The sequence below is a fragment of the Perna viridis genome, chromosome 8 (genome assembly GCF_037379345.1).
Source record: "Perna viridis isolate PV_CMFRI_1.1 ecotype Kerala chromosome 8, ASM3737934v1, whole genome shotgun sequence".
Lineage (NCBI taxonomy): Eukaryota > Metazoa > Mollusca > Bivalvia > Mytilida > Mytilidae > Perna > Perna viridis.
Window position 1 is genome coordinate 13,719,157 of NC_142452.1, and position 18,959 is coordinate 13,738,115.

At 32.1% G+C, this 18,959-nt stretch overlaps 1 protein-coding gene across 1 annotated transcript in view; it reads right to left on the reverse strand.

The window, feature by feature from the left end:
- Positions 1-1,823: 1,823 nt before the first annotated feature.
- LOC148609417 (coadhesin-like) overlaps positions 1,824-18,959 on the reverse strand; it is a gene marked incomplete at its 5' end in the record, with an annotated part of 31,562 nt that continues 14,426 nt past the window's right edge. The window contains 7 exons of the mRNA XM_088541334.1: positions 1,824-4,276; positions 6,299-6,512; positions 9,414-9,472; positions 9,690-9,804; positions 10,833-11,003; positions 16,139-16,315; positions 18,780-18,953. Of these exons, the coding sequence (XP_088397460.1) occupies positions 4,246-4,276; positions 6,299-6,512; positions 9,414-9,472; positions 9,690-9,804; positions 10,833-11,003; positions 16,139-16,315; positions 18,780-18,953 (941 nt within the window). The remainder of the gene's footprint in view (positions 4,277-6,298; positions 6,513-9,413; positions 9,473-9,689; positions 9,805-10,832; positions 11,004-16,138; positions 16,316-18,779; positions 18,954-18,959) is intronic.

Here is an 18,959-nt window from a genome sequence, read left to right on the forward strand (position 1 = left end):
CTTGCGTAGTCCTCCACGGCATCCATAAGAACTTTGAAAGTTATAATTTCAATTTATAGAGCATGGTTCACGGTACTTGAGACCTTAAGAAAGGGCCTTACGGAGGGATTCGTTTAAATCTCCCATAATGGCGTGACCGGAAAGACCATATGCGAATGGAGACGTTTTGCAAGAAAAGTCAGGTGGATTTGCCTTGAAGACCTCAACCTCGGGATCGGGTCTTGCAAAGGTCATTTAAAAATGAAAATTGTGGATGCAATAGGCGAAGTATAAGAATATGAAATAATCAGTATTGAATTGTCATGAAAATATACGGGGGAATTTTGTTTCTGACGTTTTTGTGATGGAAGATGTTGGACAAATTATTTGCATCTCTACCTTTAATTTGTTGACAAAGTCATCTTGACCTTTAAAACAAACTGGTCTAAAGAGTCTGTGGAAACCAATATCCAAAATGATGGCCACAATTCTGTATAATGATGAGGTTGTAGCTTTAGAAAAAAGAGTGTCAAAACTTGTTTTGTAAAGGTAGTGTAGTGGAATGAGAGGTATATAAAAGAGTTTAGTTAGAATTTGATAAAGCCCAAGTGGTTTTTGTATGAAAGGAACAAGACCATCTATGGAGACATCATGCATCTTAGATGATGTATAGTGGCGATGGCCATGACTCCTTATCATCCTATGATTTTTGTAAAAACAATCACTACATTTATTTTATTGTTATATTGGCTTAAAAGTTTTTCTATACTTTTGTTGTTAATGCATCCGAAAGGTATTAATCTACTTTGTCATTATTTATCAGAAAACTATGATTACGATTAGTTGTAAATTGAATGTGGCAAGTTTGAAACAAACGACACATACGATGCGTCTTAAATGCATAATAACATGCCAAATTGTTTTAGTTCAAAACTATTTTCCTCTATTATATCATGTGGATATTTTTATCTCAAATGATTCTTAGTCGCGCTTGTGTTTTTGAAGAGACGGGTAACATGTTTATAGACATGATAAAATTTATACGTGATCGAGACGCAGCTGCAAAAAACTTGAGGACAGGTTCTTTTGATACAAAGTAGACACTTAAAATTTCCACGAAGAGATTAAAAAAAAGACGTACTGCTAAGAACGGTCAACAAACAAGACCGATCTGCACCTATAACATAATTTATCTGTCAAATACTTCAACTCTGAGCACAGATATTTACACATGACCGCTATGAAGTTATATGTACGTGGACATCAATACACCCCATTTTTTAAACGGTGTGACATTGGAATTCATCGGGTAACTGTTAAAATAAAAATACGGATTCGTCAGTGTTTCCATTTGTTTTTAAATGTTATATGTACACACTGATTACAAAAAAGAAACATTTCAAAATGAATTATATGCAAGCACAGGGATTTTGCCTACACACAAAATTCGTTAGTTTTAAACATACACCACTACATCTTGCATGTAAAATTGGCAATACAGACAGAATGTAGGAACATGTTTGATATATGTATATGTACAAGGAGAAAATAACGCGTTTTTCAGACAGACTAAGCAAAAGGCGCGTCATATTCTGACCTTCGAAATAGGAATAAGGTAAGCATCAAAAGCTTTAATAGCGCCGGAAACCAGAAAAGTGTTTCCGATAGATAAAGATTTAGAAATAGAATGCGAAAGGCAACATTTATCACAAGTAAAGTATATAATCTGCAAATTTAGACTACAAGATTTACTGCCGTAGATGGTAATAAGAATAAAACCAAAGGCGGATCAAGAAATTAAACAAAAATGAAAGTTTTAACATAGGAAATTTCCAACAAAAAAGAAGAAACTTTATTGCAGCTATATCATTTCCAAAACATATCAATCGTAAGCAACATGGTATATTATACATACAGAAAGTCTTACATTTAAGAAATGTTATACATAATCAAATGATAACTACAGAGAGCATAAATGCAAGTGATAAAGGTATACTGTAAATAATTATGAATTATGATTATATTCTAGCTCTCTCTTAAGAAACTTTTTTTCAGATTTTGTCATCAGTGGACTATACAATTTGTTAAAATGTAGACACGGACAACAGTAAATGGAAAACTAGTTTAACCTGTCGATATGCTGGACAAACTAAGAAAACTCTGCATATTACAACAAAGGCGTAATCTATCTTGTTGGTTCTGGTTAATATATCTACCAGATTCAATATTTAACTCGAACATTTCAAATCTAAGATTGGTTGATAATTTAACGTTCATAAAATATTTTTAAAAATCCTCCATAACAAATTCTGATTTTGTAATCTTATAAAACCACAGTTTCTCAGAATTTCATATTGTGAAATGCCAGTGTTGATAAAACTGATATTTAGAGTTTCATATGTTACATTAATATCATCTTGATTATACCAGAAATTGTTAAACCCAAGTTCAAATAACAAGTTTTTAACGTTAGAAGACCAGTTCGTTTTACCATTAATACAGTCAGAAATCAAACGTTGGTATATATGCACCATTAAAAATATCAGGGTTTTTTTTACAACAGTTTATAACAAGTATTTCAATATTCTTTGTTTCTGCAAAATATACATTGGTAGGTGACTAAGGTTACCTGATAACAAGATGTTGGTGTAGATCTTAGGACCTTCAAACCTAATCTACAAAATTTATTATGTACTTGTTCGACTTCATTTGGATGGTGAAATCCTCATACCTCTGATGCGTAGCACAAAACTGAGGAAACTAAACACTGTTGTTGAGGAGATAAATATATCGTCTTTAAAGTGTATAATAACGACGACAGAGCTCTTCCTGCCTGTTGAGCAACGCGCTTTGAGTCGATTGACATTTTCTGCTTTAATTCAAAAGTACACCTAGATAGACGTAGAAATTACAACTTTTGTTTCTTCATTATCATAGAACCATCTAGAAAATAACTGGTTGCAATCCATTGCAAAAATACAACTATTTCTGTTTTACTTTGTTGACTTCTATATTCCACTTACTATAATACGAGTACAGTCTAATCAACAGAATATGAAAAGATTCCGGGATTTGCTTAAATAGAACAGTGTCGTCCGCAAATTAAGTCAAATATTACAATGCTTTATTCAATGCAAAATACTGGTAATGCAATAAAAAATCTCATTAATAAAAAGTAGAAAATCATGAAGGGGATTAAACATCGCTTTGTTTTACTCCAATACAGTAAGCCGAATTATCCGAATTATTTCTATTACATCTAACACAAAGTTTTAAAGAAGAGTATATTATTTGTATCATAAAAAAATTAGATCAGTTTGCCTAGAATTTTACACAAAACCGATACAATTATACAACGGAAGAAAGAAATCTCTTAAAATCGCACTGATTATATATTTTGCTGCGATTAAATTAATTGCAACATACACGTATTGAGTTGTGGAAAAAATATAAGAATATGAATAGAAGCCAACTAAATTTGAATTATTCAGCCATTCTTTTTTTCAATATTAGCTAAGATGATAAAGAATGCATAATGTGGCCTCCAAACGTTTTATTCGTCATTTTTCAAAACTAACAATGAACATACTTTACTTCATGGCTGAATCAACGCTGTTCCAATCGGCTAGAAGTTGAATATTTGTCGATTTTACATCCGTTTCTTAAAAAAATTGAAATGAAAAATTAAAGTGGTATCATTTGCGTTTCTTTGTTTATGTCTACGAATTCCGATTTCAAAAATGTTTTTTTACTATCGGTATAATTTAACTATTTTAGCTTCTTGTACTTAAACACAAGACAACAAAATAAAATGAAACTCGAGATAAAGTAGAGAGATTAAACAAACGGGGCATAGGTAATATATGTATGTTCGAATAAACCAAACTATCTGATTAAACGCATAATGAGCTTAGACAGTCCAAAAATACTTAATTAAACACAAGGTGAGTTTAGAGAGTACAAATGTCTGACTAAATGCATAATAAGTTTAATCAGTCAAAGATATCTGATTGAACGGCAAAATGAGCTAAGATATCCGAAAAGCGACTCACTCAGTCAGATTGTACCAACTTCACAAGTCAACATCAATCCGGTTGTCAGTCATCAACGGTTTAATAAATATATCAGTTAAAATCATGATTGTAAAAAGAAACACAACTTTATGTGTCATTCAATGCAACTAACAAATGATATTTCTTCTAGGTTGAAACTCTGCATTACTTTTTGCATATCCAAATTCTGTTACTCATTTTTGTTCTTTTGTGTCTAGATCTTCATAATCATTTCGAGGTCCTTCCTGTAAAAAATATATGTGTTCCTTCAGTACAAATATCATGGGATGTTGACATTCAAACACTGTGCGAGAAATTATTTACAGAATTAACGAAAATTCGTCAAAACGTAATGAAATAACAATTGTTTTTATGCTCTATCCGTCAAACGAAGTGCTGATATGAAAAAAAAAACCAAAAAAAAAAAAAAAAAAAAAACAACATATTAGCTCAATTTTTAATTTATTCTCCTAATGCGATATATTGAGTTAATAATAACAATAATGACCTTTATTTAGACAGGATAGACACACATTAGTACATTTTTTGTACATTATACTAGTTTGCATTGTGGTTATAATACATAAATTCATTATAAAAGTACAATAAAATGATATCATGAGTTTACATATCAACATATAAACTGTCATCAATAATTATATGTAAAAAAAACTCTTCTAAATACGTTTTTTAAAAGACGATAAAGTATTACAGTTTATAATGCTTTCAGATAAATTGGTTCATAGCTGATACCAGACACTGTTAACAACATTTATAACATACTGTGCGGGATCTTGGAGTTAAAAACACATTATTACCCCAAAGAACTTGAGATAAAGGATACTACAGACACTGTGAAGTCAGCCTGATATCTTGACATACGCTTAGAAATCAATGGTAAAAGAAAACTATTGACCAAAGTTTACAACAAACGTGATGACTTTTCATTCAGAATTGTCAACTTTCATTTCATCTGTGGCAACATCCCTTCAGCACGTGCGTATGAAGTGTTCATACCACAACTCATACATTATGCCAGACCTTGCCGAAACTACACAGACTTTTGTATCGCGCTAAAACTCTAACAAATAGGCTTCTGGAAGAGGGTTATGTTGCTACAAGATTGAAGTCACCACTACAGAATTTTTATGGTCGTCATCATGAACGCGTGGATCGTTATGGTGTATCCATCTGCACCATGAAAACTGATCCATTCAACGGGTCATAGTTTTCTTTTCCTCGTTAGTTTACCCCGGACTTGACTTTTTATAAGCATCTCGGGGATGTTTCTAGAAAAGCAGAGGACGCTTACCCTACCGGTGCACTTGGTCCATGCTCCCAGTTGTTAGTGGAGTCTCAGTTGTTCATTTGCTTTTGTTACTTTGTATGTATGATTTTAGTTACTTTATGTTCTTTGTTGTGTATGTCTGTTCTCCATGTCTGGTCTTTGTCCCTGGATTGCATTCTTTTGATTATCGCTATAACCTTGGTTACCTTGTTTACTCATTAACACACTGTGAACAATTTCTGTCTTAGTATTCTAGAACTAATTTCATGTACATATTTAAATATATTTATTTATGAAAGTGTTAAATTGAAAAGCCCTTTAAACTCTAAAATAACCCTTCTGCATACCAAATAATTCGTACAGGTCCGGGTGTGGAAAGAATAGGCCTGCAGCAGCGCTAAGCTTGTCGTAAAAGGGGACTAAATAGTGCTCAGAACCCTAGCCGGGTGCTAGCGCGCTCTGCCCACAGAGCAACTGGGATGTGTGCCCCAGATGGTGGAATGGGGTACCCCTGGTGTTTTACATGCTGGGGTTGTCAGTCTATAATACAGAAAACCTGACCGCAAACCATAGTCGCGCACAGTGTTGAGAAAGATGCCACGTTCTTCGCACTTTAAAGAACGCTACTGTGGTATTCTCCCGGAGTAGGAACCATAGGGCTCCGCCACAGGAGGCTAAATTGCCCGACCCTACCCACCTCTCCCTATTTCCAGTGGCAATCAAAATCTGTCGACCCCATTGCCCTTGTGTCCCATCCATTTTTTCATTTCATCATCATTTCATGTTCATTTTATCATCAATTTCATGTTCATCGTCTGAATATAGCTGAAATATTGCTGCTCGGACGTTAACCCCAACAAACAAACAAACTGCATACCAAATACTTAGATACCGGCATCCATCTGAGATGATATCTGTTTTCAAGACGGCAAAAAGTATCCTAAGCTTTTAAACAACTATTTTAATTAATGCTAATAACCTTATTCTCTTATTGGTCTTCATTGCTTCTACTATTGTTGGTATTATTCTTAAGGTTTCTATCGTTTGTATCTGACAAATCTTCAAGATCCATCTTGTGGCAACCATTTTTAAAATCCTCTGTGCCATCCTTTGTTGCATATATTTCATATTTTCCGAGGAAGATACATCGCTCAGTTTGTTAATTTTTAAGTATTCATTGCCTGTATTAAGATCTAAAATATGTTTAAAATTGCTTAATGCATATTTCAATATTGCATTTGAAAGTTGCGTGCCCAATCTATATTTGTACGCATGAATATACAAGTTTTTTTATACAAATGCTTAAATTATCGGTATCAATCTCAAAGCAGGGTTCTAGTAACTAACAATATGTGTTTGCATTTTTTAAAAAGAGATTTCCTCCTTTAATTGACTGAAAATGCTGTAAATAGTCACTACAAATAATAAAACGGGAATAGGTATGGTGTATTGTGTAACAACAACATTTACACCGTGATGAAAATGTCAGTCCAAGTCAACCCATTGGTCTTCAATGAACGACGAGAAAATCATCATACCACAGAGCAGGCTACAGCTGGCCCCATAACATCATTATACACAGGTACAGCGGATTAGTTGTCCCTATATACTCAAGTAATATTAAAAATAAAGTAAAGGTGAAAACGATACAAGACATACAGAGGCCAGAAATTCCTGACTTGGGACCGGCCCAAAATTTGTGGCAGGGTTAATGTACTTTGGCGTAATCACATCGCTTCCCCTTTAAAATTTAGCCACTGTGGAAAAAAAATACACATTTAAACACACCAAACAACCAGCTAAAAAGTCTAAGTCCCTTGTTATAACAGAAATAAGGAAAATGAATATAAATGATACAAATGTACAAACTAGCAGTACACTGACATTTCAGCACCCGAACAGTCTAAACCCACAAGAAGTTATGTCTACATCGAATGTAAAATCAATCCAAATTCTTTCCATGCGTGGTTAAGAATTACGGTACATCATAAGTCATACAATTTCTATGCTTTGTGTAGAATGTTACCAAAAACAACGGGTGAGAGATACGCGCACGCATTTATCCTTTACAAGTACATCTGTATTTGAGGGGCAAGTTCTTTGTATCGATTAAACAATTTGTGAATTAATGACCTTGAGATATCGGAAACCTTGATGTAGTGATTTATCGGTTATATAAATGTTCATTCCGTTAAAATCCGAAAGATTGTTACAAATGCGAGTAAATCAAAGGAGCTGTGATATAAACACCAAATGATGTTGACAAGGGGACGTCACCATCTAAATATGAATAGTTAAATTTACCATTATCGATATGAATTCTAAGATCAAGGAAAGGACATTCTTTATTACCAATATTTGCTTTATTGAAAGGCCGATCTATGATATATATTTATCTTTAGTATAGATATTGAAGTCATCGCTGTTTGAAGTAAAATGCCGTCTAAATATCGAAAAGCGTTTTTAATTTTTTCTACCAAATGTTGTTTGAATGGTTTTTATTCATTCTAGCCATAAATTGTTATTGGCAAAGACATGGTTTAGTCGTACTGCTTTTAGTTACTGAATGTTGTTTCATTTCATGTATCTGATAGTTAATAGAAAATGGAAAATGGAAATAGAATTAAAAAGCCAAAAATAAATAAGATCAGTAGCCTTATTGTGGGCAGTTATGATTTCTCCACACTTTAAATCATACTTTCACATAAAATCATTTAAGAAAAAACCTTATCTTTTCAAATAGTGTTCCGATAAAATAGTTATATTTCCTCTAATAAAGAAAGGTTATTTTAATCAGTAAAAGGTATAATTTATTATTATTTTACGATATTATTAATTCATACAATGTTCTTCTTGAAAACGTTTAAATCCGTTTCGACAATAAAATTTATCGGCAAAAATGGTGCTCCTTTTTTATAGCAGAACTTTTCCTGTATTATTAGGAATCTTAGTTATGGCTGAACTTCATGAATTTCTTCCAAATCTGATTTAATCGACACATTTCATAATACTCATTTTTATTATACACTATTGTGTTGGATAATCCAGGAATTGATTTTAAATATTGTTAATATGGGCAGAATTAAATGTCCTTTTAAGGATTTAGATGTTTCCATTTCTCAAAGTAAATTGAAAACTAAAATGTTAAAAATGTCTTTCCTCACGCGGTTTATACATATATTTTTTCTCAACGTGTTTCATATTCCTTGGTTTATATCAAGGGTTTTGACTTTAATGAACGAAATTTCTTTACCGATAAATTGTTTAGTCAAGGTTTTCGTTACTATTAATTTGTCAAAAGTTTTACTAAATTCTTCCACAAATTTAAAGATGCTGAAGTTAGGCTGTACTTGCCATAACTTAACAGGATTTTTCATCCTAGTTTTTATGGTAATATCATAAATAAAGTTCGAAAGTTTAAATAGAATCCTTGTAGACGGGAAAAATATTTCAAGAAAATTATATGTAAGGGCTATCTACACAGTATCATTGTTTAATCTTTAAAAAATGTTTAATTGGCTGTAATATTGACTCTCTTGTTAACATATAATATTTAGGTAATACTGGATCAGCTGAAATATTGCTGTTCGGGCGTTAAACCCCAACAACCAATCAACCAATCTGTACCGATTTCAAGAGTAAAATCTAAATTCCACAGAATTTTACAATTGGTTTTATTGTGATATTTTCCAGCCACTGCCTTAGGTAAAGGAAGGGGGTGGTCGAGCGCTTACAAACATGTTAAACCCCGCCACATATATTATATGCCTATCCCAATACAAGAACCTGCAGTCCATTGGTTGTCTTTGTTTTCGTACGGTCATTTTCATTCGATTTACTTCTTCCTTTATAAATAGTTTCACTTCATTTTTTATGAAGTTTTATAGCTCGCTTCATGGTATGGATTTTGTCCATCATTGAAAACAGTATGGTGACATGTAGAAGTTTAATTGTTCGTTTTTTGGTACTTGTATTTAGTGGATGACTCTCTCATTGACAATTATTCCACATCTCCTATTTTCAAATATCAAATAATTTAATACATGTACATAAAATATAATTCTATAAGTTTAAATTAAATTTGAATTAACAACCTGATGTAATATGTTCACTGCTTCCTTTGTTTGTGTTCCTTTCTCTATGACTCTTTCTTCTACCAAAATAATTGTATTAAATATTTAGACTTGAAAAGTGAGTCATGTGTGTGACATTAAGATGAATGATGTACACAATATTACTGTTTTTACACGTAACAACCATATACTTAAAAAAAAATACTGGGCAGTATTTTTCATATAACAATGAAGATATTTGTAATAATTAACTATACAATGTTTAATTTTAGTCGTTTCAAAATATGTATGTCTTACCTCAATCTACACACTGTTATAAACAACACTACAATAATAAGAATTAAAATGACCACCGCAGCTACGAGTCCTCCGATAATCACACCCGATGAACTTCTTTCTGAAGTTGACTTATCTGCATATACAATTGTGATTAAAATATAATTATGAAATTAAAATAATTCTTCAATCAATTGCTCTATAAGTAATATCCACGTTTGAGTCTCTCAATATAAAATCATATTCTACTCTCTTTTACTAATTCACCACTTACTACGAATTGTCATGTTTAATTCGTAATAACATCATATTTGTCCAGTGTGGTGGACGTGTTTTTCAACAAACGGTCGGCATTCCAATGGGTACAAATTGTGCTCCTTTACTTGCTGACGTATTCCTTTACTCTTATGAGGCTGAATTTATAGCTGATCTGATCCGAAAGAAAGAAGATTATTTGGCTAGATCCATCAATCTCAGTTTCTGCTAAATAGATAACGTATTATCTTTAAACAATCCTAATGTCAGGGATTTGATACATTGCATCTACCCCAAAGAACTTGAGATAAAGGATACTACAGAGACTGTGAAGTCAGCCTCATATCTTGACCTACACTTAGAAATCGATGGTAAAGGAAAACTATTGACCAAACTTTACCACAAACGTGATGACTTTTCATTCAAAATTGTCAACTTTCCTTTCATCTGTGACAACATCCCTTCAGCACCTGCATATGGAGTGTTCATATCGCAACTCATACGTTATACCAGAGTTTGCGGAAACTACTCAGACTTTTTGTATCGCGCTAAACTCTAACAAATAGGTTTCTGGAACAGGGGTATGTTGCTACAAGATTGAAGTCATTACTTTTTTTCTTTTGAATTGCTCTATGCTGCTTTATGCATGTATCATTTAGACCTATTATTCTTATTACTCCGTCTAATATATTTCACACCAGCTAAGTTATGCTGTTTATTTAGTTCAATACTTACTGCAGTATTGTTCTTCATAAGATTTTTATTATATGATCATATTTTGTATGTACCTGGACAATTTGTGACTGAATTTGTGTAACTATTGTATGGTATCCACCTTTTCCTTTTGAATTGCTCTATGCTGCTTTATGCATATATAATTTATACCTATTTGATCAATTTTGTATGTACCTGGATATATTGTGACTGAACAGACAGCACTTTCCACGGCACTACCATTGCAAATTTTGCCACCATACATGGGGGATGGATTGGTGCAGTTGCGCTCTCGGGTCTTGTTTCCACCGCCACAATATGTGGAAGAAGTGGACCATTCCGACCAAAACGTCCAATCGTCATCAACTGTTTTCGTAATTATATGGAAATCTTACATTGATTATATTGAAATATGTTTTTATTTGCAAATAAAATATGAAATGTATTACATACACCCACGAAAAATCAAACTGTATTTGCAAAGTTTTAAAGTCTTCAGTTTATATACTTCAATCTTAATCGACAAATATTAGTACATGCAATGGAGATATTACGGCACTGTATTTACATTTATATTGTGAATATTTAAAATCTTGTAAAGTTTTGGAGGGTTGAAAGCAGTTGAATAAAGCATGGAAATACTCATTGTTGCTAAGTTCTAAGGCGTGACGTCATGTAGTTTATTTTTAGCTAATATAGTGCCGACACAAGTAGCGATGTATTCTTATATATGTCTATTTGATTAGTTTGATATTTGTAAAATAAAAACTACTACTTGCATAAACAATTCAAGGATTTTGAAGCCAGTAAGCAGTAAGCATTACATATTTCAAAACTCGCATATAAAGTCCATTAGCTACATTGATACCTGTCATTGCAGTGACCGACATTCAACAATTGCTCAGTGTTTTTATCGCCGTTTATGTCATGACAAATGCATTGAGATTGATTACTTAGTACATAATTTACTGAATTCTGAACTGATCTCCAAAAGGGCTATTCATTCATTCATTGCTAAATGGAGAAATCAGCCGAACAGAAATGTGCGTTAATTGAAATCAATTGATGTCCATGGGCGGTATGAAAAACAATTGAAATTACTGATTTGAATTTTGATCAGATATATGATGAGAGAAGTGGTATTTGCAGGGAAACAAAACACCAGTCAAAAGATAAATTATCCCGACAGCCATAGGCGCGGAAAATTTAATTCTCGAGACTGATATTTTTCGCAAATCTTCCTCTCGGTCATGATACTTTTATTTAATTTCACTGAATATCAATTTAAAAGGTGATCGATTGTTTCTCGCTTTCGCTTTCATGAGTGTTCCCATTTCTTTCTAGTTCTTCTTCACGGTTGCGTTATTGCATGCATTTTGACTCACTGTTACTTGGAACATTGTCTGGTTAACGTAACTTTATGCGGCGAAACCAAAGAACTTCAAATGAAATTTGTCGGGACTGGGCTAGGAACGGTAAGTAATGCAACGTTTTAGCACATACCATGGAAAAGGGGATAGAAAGGCATATTATTGGTATATTTCCCGACGGCTGTAAAAATTTCAGAAATTTTAAAATAAGTTTACAATAAACTTGCTAACAACCAATCAGAATCCAAAGTCTAATACAAGGTGTAATTATAAACCTACATGTATATCCTAATAATCTGAACTAATACATTTAAAAGTCGTTACATATGTACAAGAGAGGTGATAAGTATTGTCGATGTCTCTTCTACGAACATATTTCTCAGGTTACTACTTCGTTATTAGAAAACCATAATTCCCTGACATGAGGTGACATAGTTTATATTTCCCATTGTATGCTATACTTCTTATTATTTATTATTCTTGGTGTTTTGGTTTTAAAAGACCATAAAGGCAATATCAAGTGTTTGCACTCATTCAATTTGCTAAAAATATATCATTTTCAAGAATTGGATCTGAAATATATGTATCGCAGCCATCAACATAAAACTGATACAGACAATTTTCAAATTTTTAAAAATAATTTTAGACTAATAGACATATTAAAAAGGGTTCGCACACATACACTTTGAAAAATATGAGTGTCGCAACAACAAACTGGATACAAATATTGCAATTTTTTATTTTTAATATTTTTAATTTTGTGGGCCTTTGCTGAAATTAAATTTGTTGGCACCCTTACAATCTGTAGATATATGTCATTTTTGTAAAGTTTGACTGAAATTAATGTGTCACAGCCACACATATGATGTTTATTTAGATACTTTTAACATTTTAAACAATAAAATAAGGCAATAAAGGTAATTTCAAGTGTTCGCACTCATTTGAGTTGCAAAAATATCTGATTTTCAAGAAGTTAATCTGAAATATATGTGTAACAACCATCAACATAATACTGATAGTGACAATTTTAACATTCTTTAAAATCATTTTAGACTAATTAGGTATATTAAGTGTTCGCACACATACACTTTGCAAAGAAAAATCAAGGGAACCAAGGTTATAGCGGTAATCAAAAGAATGTAATCCAGGGACATGGACATGGAAAACAGACATACACAACAAAGAACATGAAGTAACTGAAATCATACATACAAAGTAACAAAAGCAAATGAGCAACTCGGACTCCACTAAAAATATGTCATTTTGGAGGTTTATTTTAATGAAATATGAGTGTTGTTACCACCAATCTGATACTGATATTGCCAGTTTTGATATTTAAGCAATTATGTTGGACCATTTTTGAAATTAAAAATTGTTCGCAACATTACAATGTACAGAAATATGTCATTTTTGAGAATTTGACTGAAATTAATATGTCACAGCCATAAATATGATGCTTAATTTAACATTTTTTTATTTTAAACAATAAATATGCGCATAGGGGGATGAAGCAATTGTGGAATGGGGTATGGGCAATGAGGGATGGGGCAATTTAGGAAGGGCAATGGGGTATGGGGCAAGTGGGGAGTTTATCCTGTAAGACTGCCAAAGTGCATGTATCTTTACAACTCCAATCTAACAAGAATGTGTCCTTCACGTGCATTTTTATTGGCTGTTCACCATCTATGGTCTTACCGATGATATCGTTACAATGAATCGGCAAAATACCGGGATGATTCAAATTCTTCAAAATGTAAAAATATGGTCTGAACGAAAAACCGCAAGCAAAGACAATTTACATGCACAATGTAACGAACAAAATGAAGCCAATTACATATATAAACTGAAGACAAGAAAAACAAGACATTACACAAAAAGTGAGTAAAATACAACTGCAACGACATAAGATTTAGCAAATTTAAGGCGTGGAATGATATTTTATGCAACATTCCACCAATATTCGACATCGTATTTTCAAAAGTACGATTTTGAAAGATTATAGTTACAAGTGTTACTTTGAATTATGAAATAGACATCGATGTCTCGTTATCGGTTGAGTTATGTATGAGTTAGAGTATCTAAGGGAAAAAAGATTATTTAAGTCCAGAAATTTTGGAATGGAATTATTAGGCTCAACCATTACTTTCCCACAATTTATGGGTGTGTAAAAAGTCCGGTTTAACAAATGGATTAATTTATCTGTCGTGCCTCTCTTAATAAAAATTTGAAGTGTCTTTGAAAACAAAACATTTTTTTTTCAAAACCTCGGGAAAGCAGGATGTAACCCAATATTTGTGTATAGCAGTAAGTCAAAGGTCAACCAATTAGCGAAAAGCGTTTTTTTCTTCTTTTTTTTTTCTTTTTTTTTTTGCAATCTTCTGTAACTGCAAGTTATATAAACTGTGTGATTAAGTTCGGTGTAATAAAAACGAACGTCAAATCCCTGAAATGGTGTTATATACAATGCATGCCAAAACGATATAATTGAACAGATAATCTTGCCCAGACTTTTCTAATTATAAAAGCACGGATATCATTGTTCACAGAAATGTACTGTAATTTTTGTAACGTTGATACAGTATATGCATTTAAAGACTGCAGCTAAGTTATAAAAAATACCTTGGTTGTTCAATTCAAATTCCAGTAATGCATGCGCATATACTAAGACAAAAACAGTAAATGATAATGTATCATTATTAAATAATCGGCGATTTTTTTTTAATGTCGGTAACTGCAGTTATCGTATTAAAAAAGGCAAATAGCAGAGTATTAACGAGAAACAGTGAATAATTTATTAGTGAAAACAATTGAAAGTTTGAAAAGCAATGTACCTAAATTAAAAAAAAAAATACTAAACGTGTTTGACTGCATTTTTTAGTCGAACAATAATATAATCAAACAAGATAAGGAAATTAGCAAAAAACGTATCGTGATAATACATGAACATGAATAGCTAATACAGTGGTCACATTCTGATTAACGATTACAAACGTATTGAATGACATTCTTCCATTTTATACCGATATTTACAATGTCTGGAATGTTTGTATTTTATAAAAGGAATAATCAGGAGAATCATTGTTTGAGAAAAAAATCATTAGAATATATTCCTATGATAAAGACTAGACCTGGAACACAATCACACACAACAAAGAACATAAAAACAATAAAAATAACACAAACAATGAAATAAAGGTAAATGAGCAACCGAAGCTGCACTTATAACTGGGACATTGACCTAGTGCACCGGTAGGGTAAGCGTCCTCATCTCTTCTAAGAATTATCGCCGAATATCTAATATAAGGTTACGTACAGGGTAGATGAAAGAAAAATAATTATGACACGTTGAAGAAATCGGTTCTCATGGGGCAGATTGTTACCCCATAACGTGTTCATGATGACGACCATAAAACGTCTGTATTGAGGACTTCAATCTTCAAACAAAACCTTTTCCAGATGGCTAAATGTAAGAAGTCTACCACGGTAAAAAATGTTAGTGTATTTACAGCAAGTTCTAGCAAAATATATAAGCTCCATATACAGGTGCTGAAGAATGTTGCTACAGATAAAAAAAATGGCAATAAAGAATAAGACGTCATCACGTTTGTCGTATAGCTTGGTCACGAGTTTTCTTTTTCCATCGATCTCTACATGTATTCAACATATCTAGCTGAATTGTACGTTTCTGTAGCGTCTTCAATTTCAAATTCTTAAGGCAAATGCGATGTATAAAATCCCCGAAACTAGCGGAAACATGTGTCGAATACTGCCTTATTATATTCAAATGGAATAACATTTCACCTGACATAAGTATGTGGTTTAAGTTTAGTTCAATCAAAATGAATTTCATTATAATTTGAATGTAATTCATATGAAGGTTTGATTCACATAATTTCACTCGAACTCATGCACAACATGTATACGCTTTATTCAAGTAAAGAACAAGTAAAATACTTTGCCTGTGTATTTTATGACTGTAAATAGAATACGTGAATTTTTTATTTCAACAAAATACCTAAGTATAAAAAATAGAAAACATACGGTACTTGGAATGACATTCTTTTTCTTCATTCAGTTTTACAGGAGAACCTATAAAATAGAGGCCTGTATTTAAATGTATTGCGATTTTACCTGGACAAGGTGGTACATAGGTGTTACAATTCTGTGTTTCTCTATTGGTTCCAAAGCATTGTAATCCACCATTAGCTGGAGCCGGGCTATTACAGTACCTATTTCTAGTTTGAGTACCAGATCCACACGTCACTCCACATGATGTCCAACTTGTCCACGCTCCCCAGTTACCATGCACTGCAATGAAAGGTACATTTCAGTGTAATTCACAAGTGGGAATAATGTCAACTTTAAATTCACTACAATAAAACAAAACCAGACATCAACTTAGAATGCCTGTCTATTGAGTCAAGAAATGTATCACTTTTAACTAGTATCCAATGTCATCAAATAACTGACTGATCAAGTAAGTATTGGTGTATATTTACCGCTGTTATGGAATAAATGTTATGGTATTTACTATGTAATTATGCTGCTTAAGCACAGCTGCTAATATATGGAATTCAAGGTTCCTTGGTAAAAACATTATAATCTGTAAATGTACTTGAAAAGTCGAACAATATCAAATAATTTTTTTTATACTTTAAAGAATATGATACCTGTAACCAAAATATTATACCTCTGTTTGTTATTCTACATCATATTTCTGCGTTTTAGATTTACAGCAATAGATATAGAATATACGCATAAATGACACAAACTGGACATTCGTATTGTATCATTAATTATACCACGAACATGTGGCAATAATGGTTCATATGATATTATTGTGATTTTTATGTATAGTTCAATCAAATTGCTTTTCATTGACAATTTAAATGAAATTCGCCAGATGATTTGATTCACTGAACTTCACTCGAACATATCTAGGAAATTCAAGTGAAGCACAAGTAAAATACTTTGCCTGTGTATTTCATGACAGTCAATTGAATACGTAAATTCCTTTTCACATCAAAATAACTGAGTATCAAAAATTGATAACGTACAGTATTTGGAATGACCTTCTTTTGTTTTGTCAACTTAACATTTAAACTTTAAACAATTGATGCCTGCATTTAAATGTTTTGCGATTGTACCTGGACAAAGCGTTTTCAGAAATACATTTCGTAAACAAAGTAAGACTGCCAAAGTGCATGTGCCGTTACAACTCCAATATAATAAGCATATATCTTTTTCGTCTCGTGCATTTATATTGGTAGTTCACCATCTTCGACCTTAGTAATATTATTTTAAAATGAATCGGCAAAAAATACCGAAGTGTCAGCAATACGATAATTTGAACATGAAAACAGGTAACAAAAATAAACATATACACACATAATGTTACGAACTTGTGAAAAGAAATTACATATATAAACTAAAGACGAGGAAAACGAGACGTCCCACAAAAAGAAAAATGGTATTTTCTGCAATATCCCATCAATATTCGACATTATATATTCAAAAGTACAAATATAAAAAATAATGGTTATATATAAACCCGTCTTGCTTCGAATTATGAAATGGAGAATATCCAAGGGGAAAAACTGATTTTTTAAATTCAATAATTTGGGAGTAGAATTGGAAGGCTCAACACTGCTTTTTCCAAAATTTATGGTTGTGTAAAAAGTCCTATTTGAAAAATCAATAAATTCTGTAAAAAAACATTGTTATATCCTTATTATATATTTGTAACTATCAAACCAATTTCGTTAAAATGGATTAATTTGTCTCTCGTACTATTCAAAGTGGCTATGAAATCAAAACTTTTGACAAGATCTCGTGGAAACAGGATTCAAAGATAATTCTGTGTATATCATATAGCTAACCAATTGTTTAGAATTAATCAAAACATAGTATGATTTTTTTTTATCTTGCATTCATCGCAAGTTACAATTACAAGCTATATAAACTAGATGATTAGGATCCGGTTACTTAAAAAAGATCGTAACATCCATGAAATCGAATCAAATACAATGTTTTTGTTTTTCAAAATGATATAATTTTACAGTTACTGATATTCTTGTCTAGACTTTTCTAACAGGTACGGATAATAGGTTTCACAGGAATGTATTTTGATTTTTGTACCTTTGATATCTGTATTTAAAGACTGCAACTAAATCATGAAAAAAACTCTTTTTTTTGGTTTAATTAATAATTGTACTAATGTGCGTACAAGACAAAACACAAAATTATAATGATTATTACATAGTCGATGAATCTTTTAATGTCGGTTACTGCAGTTATCACAACCAAATGTCAATTATCAGAGTATTAATGAGAAATGAAGAGGAACAAAAAAAGATTTTTTTCATGATATAAAACTAATAATTATAAATGGAATGTAGTTAAACTAGAAATTACTTTTTTTTATTTCGTCAAAACTAAAAATATTCCTTTAGTAAAAACGTTCAAAATGTTTTACGAAAAACACAACAAAACTTTAAAAGGAATCAAATGGGAACTGGAATGAGAAAAAAAAAGTATCGTGATAATACATGGACATTAAAAGCTGATACAGTGGTCACATTTGATTTAAAATTTTAAACGCATTTATTGAATGACATTCTTCGGAACAAATTTGATACCGAAATATACATTATATATTATTATTTTAAAAATAGAAAACGTACAGTATTTGGAATGACCTCCTTTTTTTTCACCAACTTAACATGAGAACATATCATATAGACGCCTGTATTTAAATGTTTTGCGATGTTACCTGGACATGCAATATAAGTGTTACAATTCTGTGTTTCAGAATCGGTTCCAGAGCAGTGTAATCCACCATAAGCTGGAGCCGGATTGTTACAGTTCCTATTTCTAAATTGAGTTCCAGATCCACATGTTACTGTACATGATGTCCAACTTAACCACGCTTCCCAGTTACCATTCACTGCAA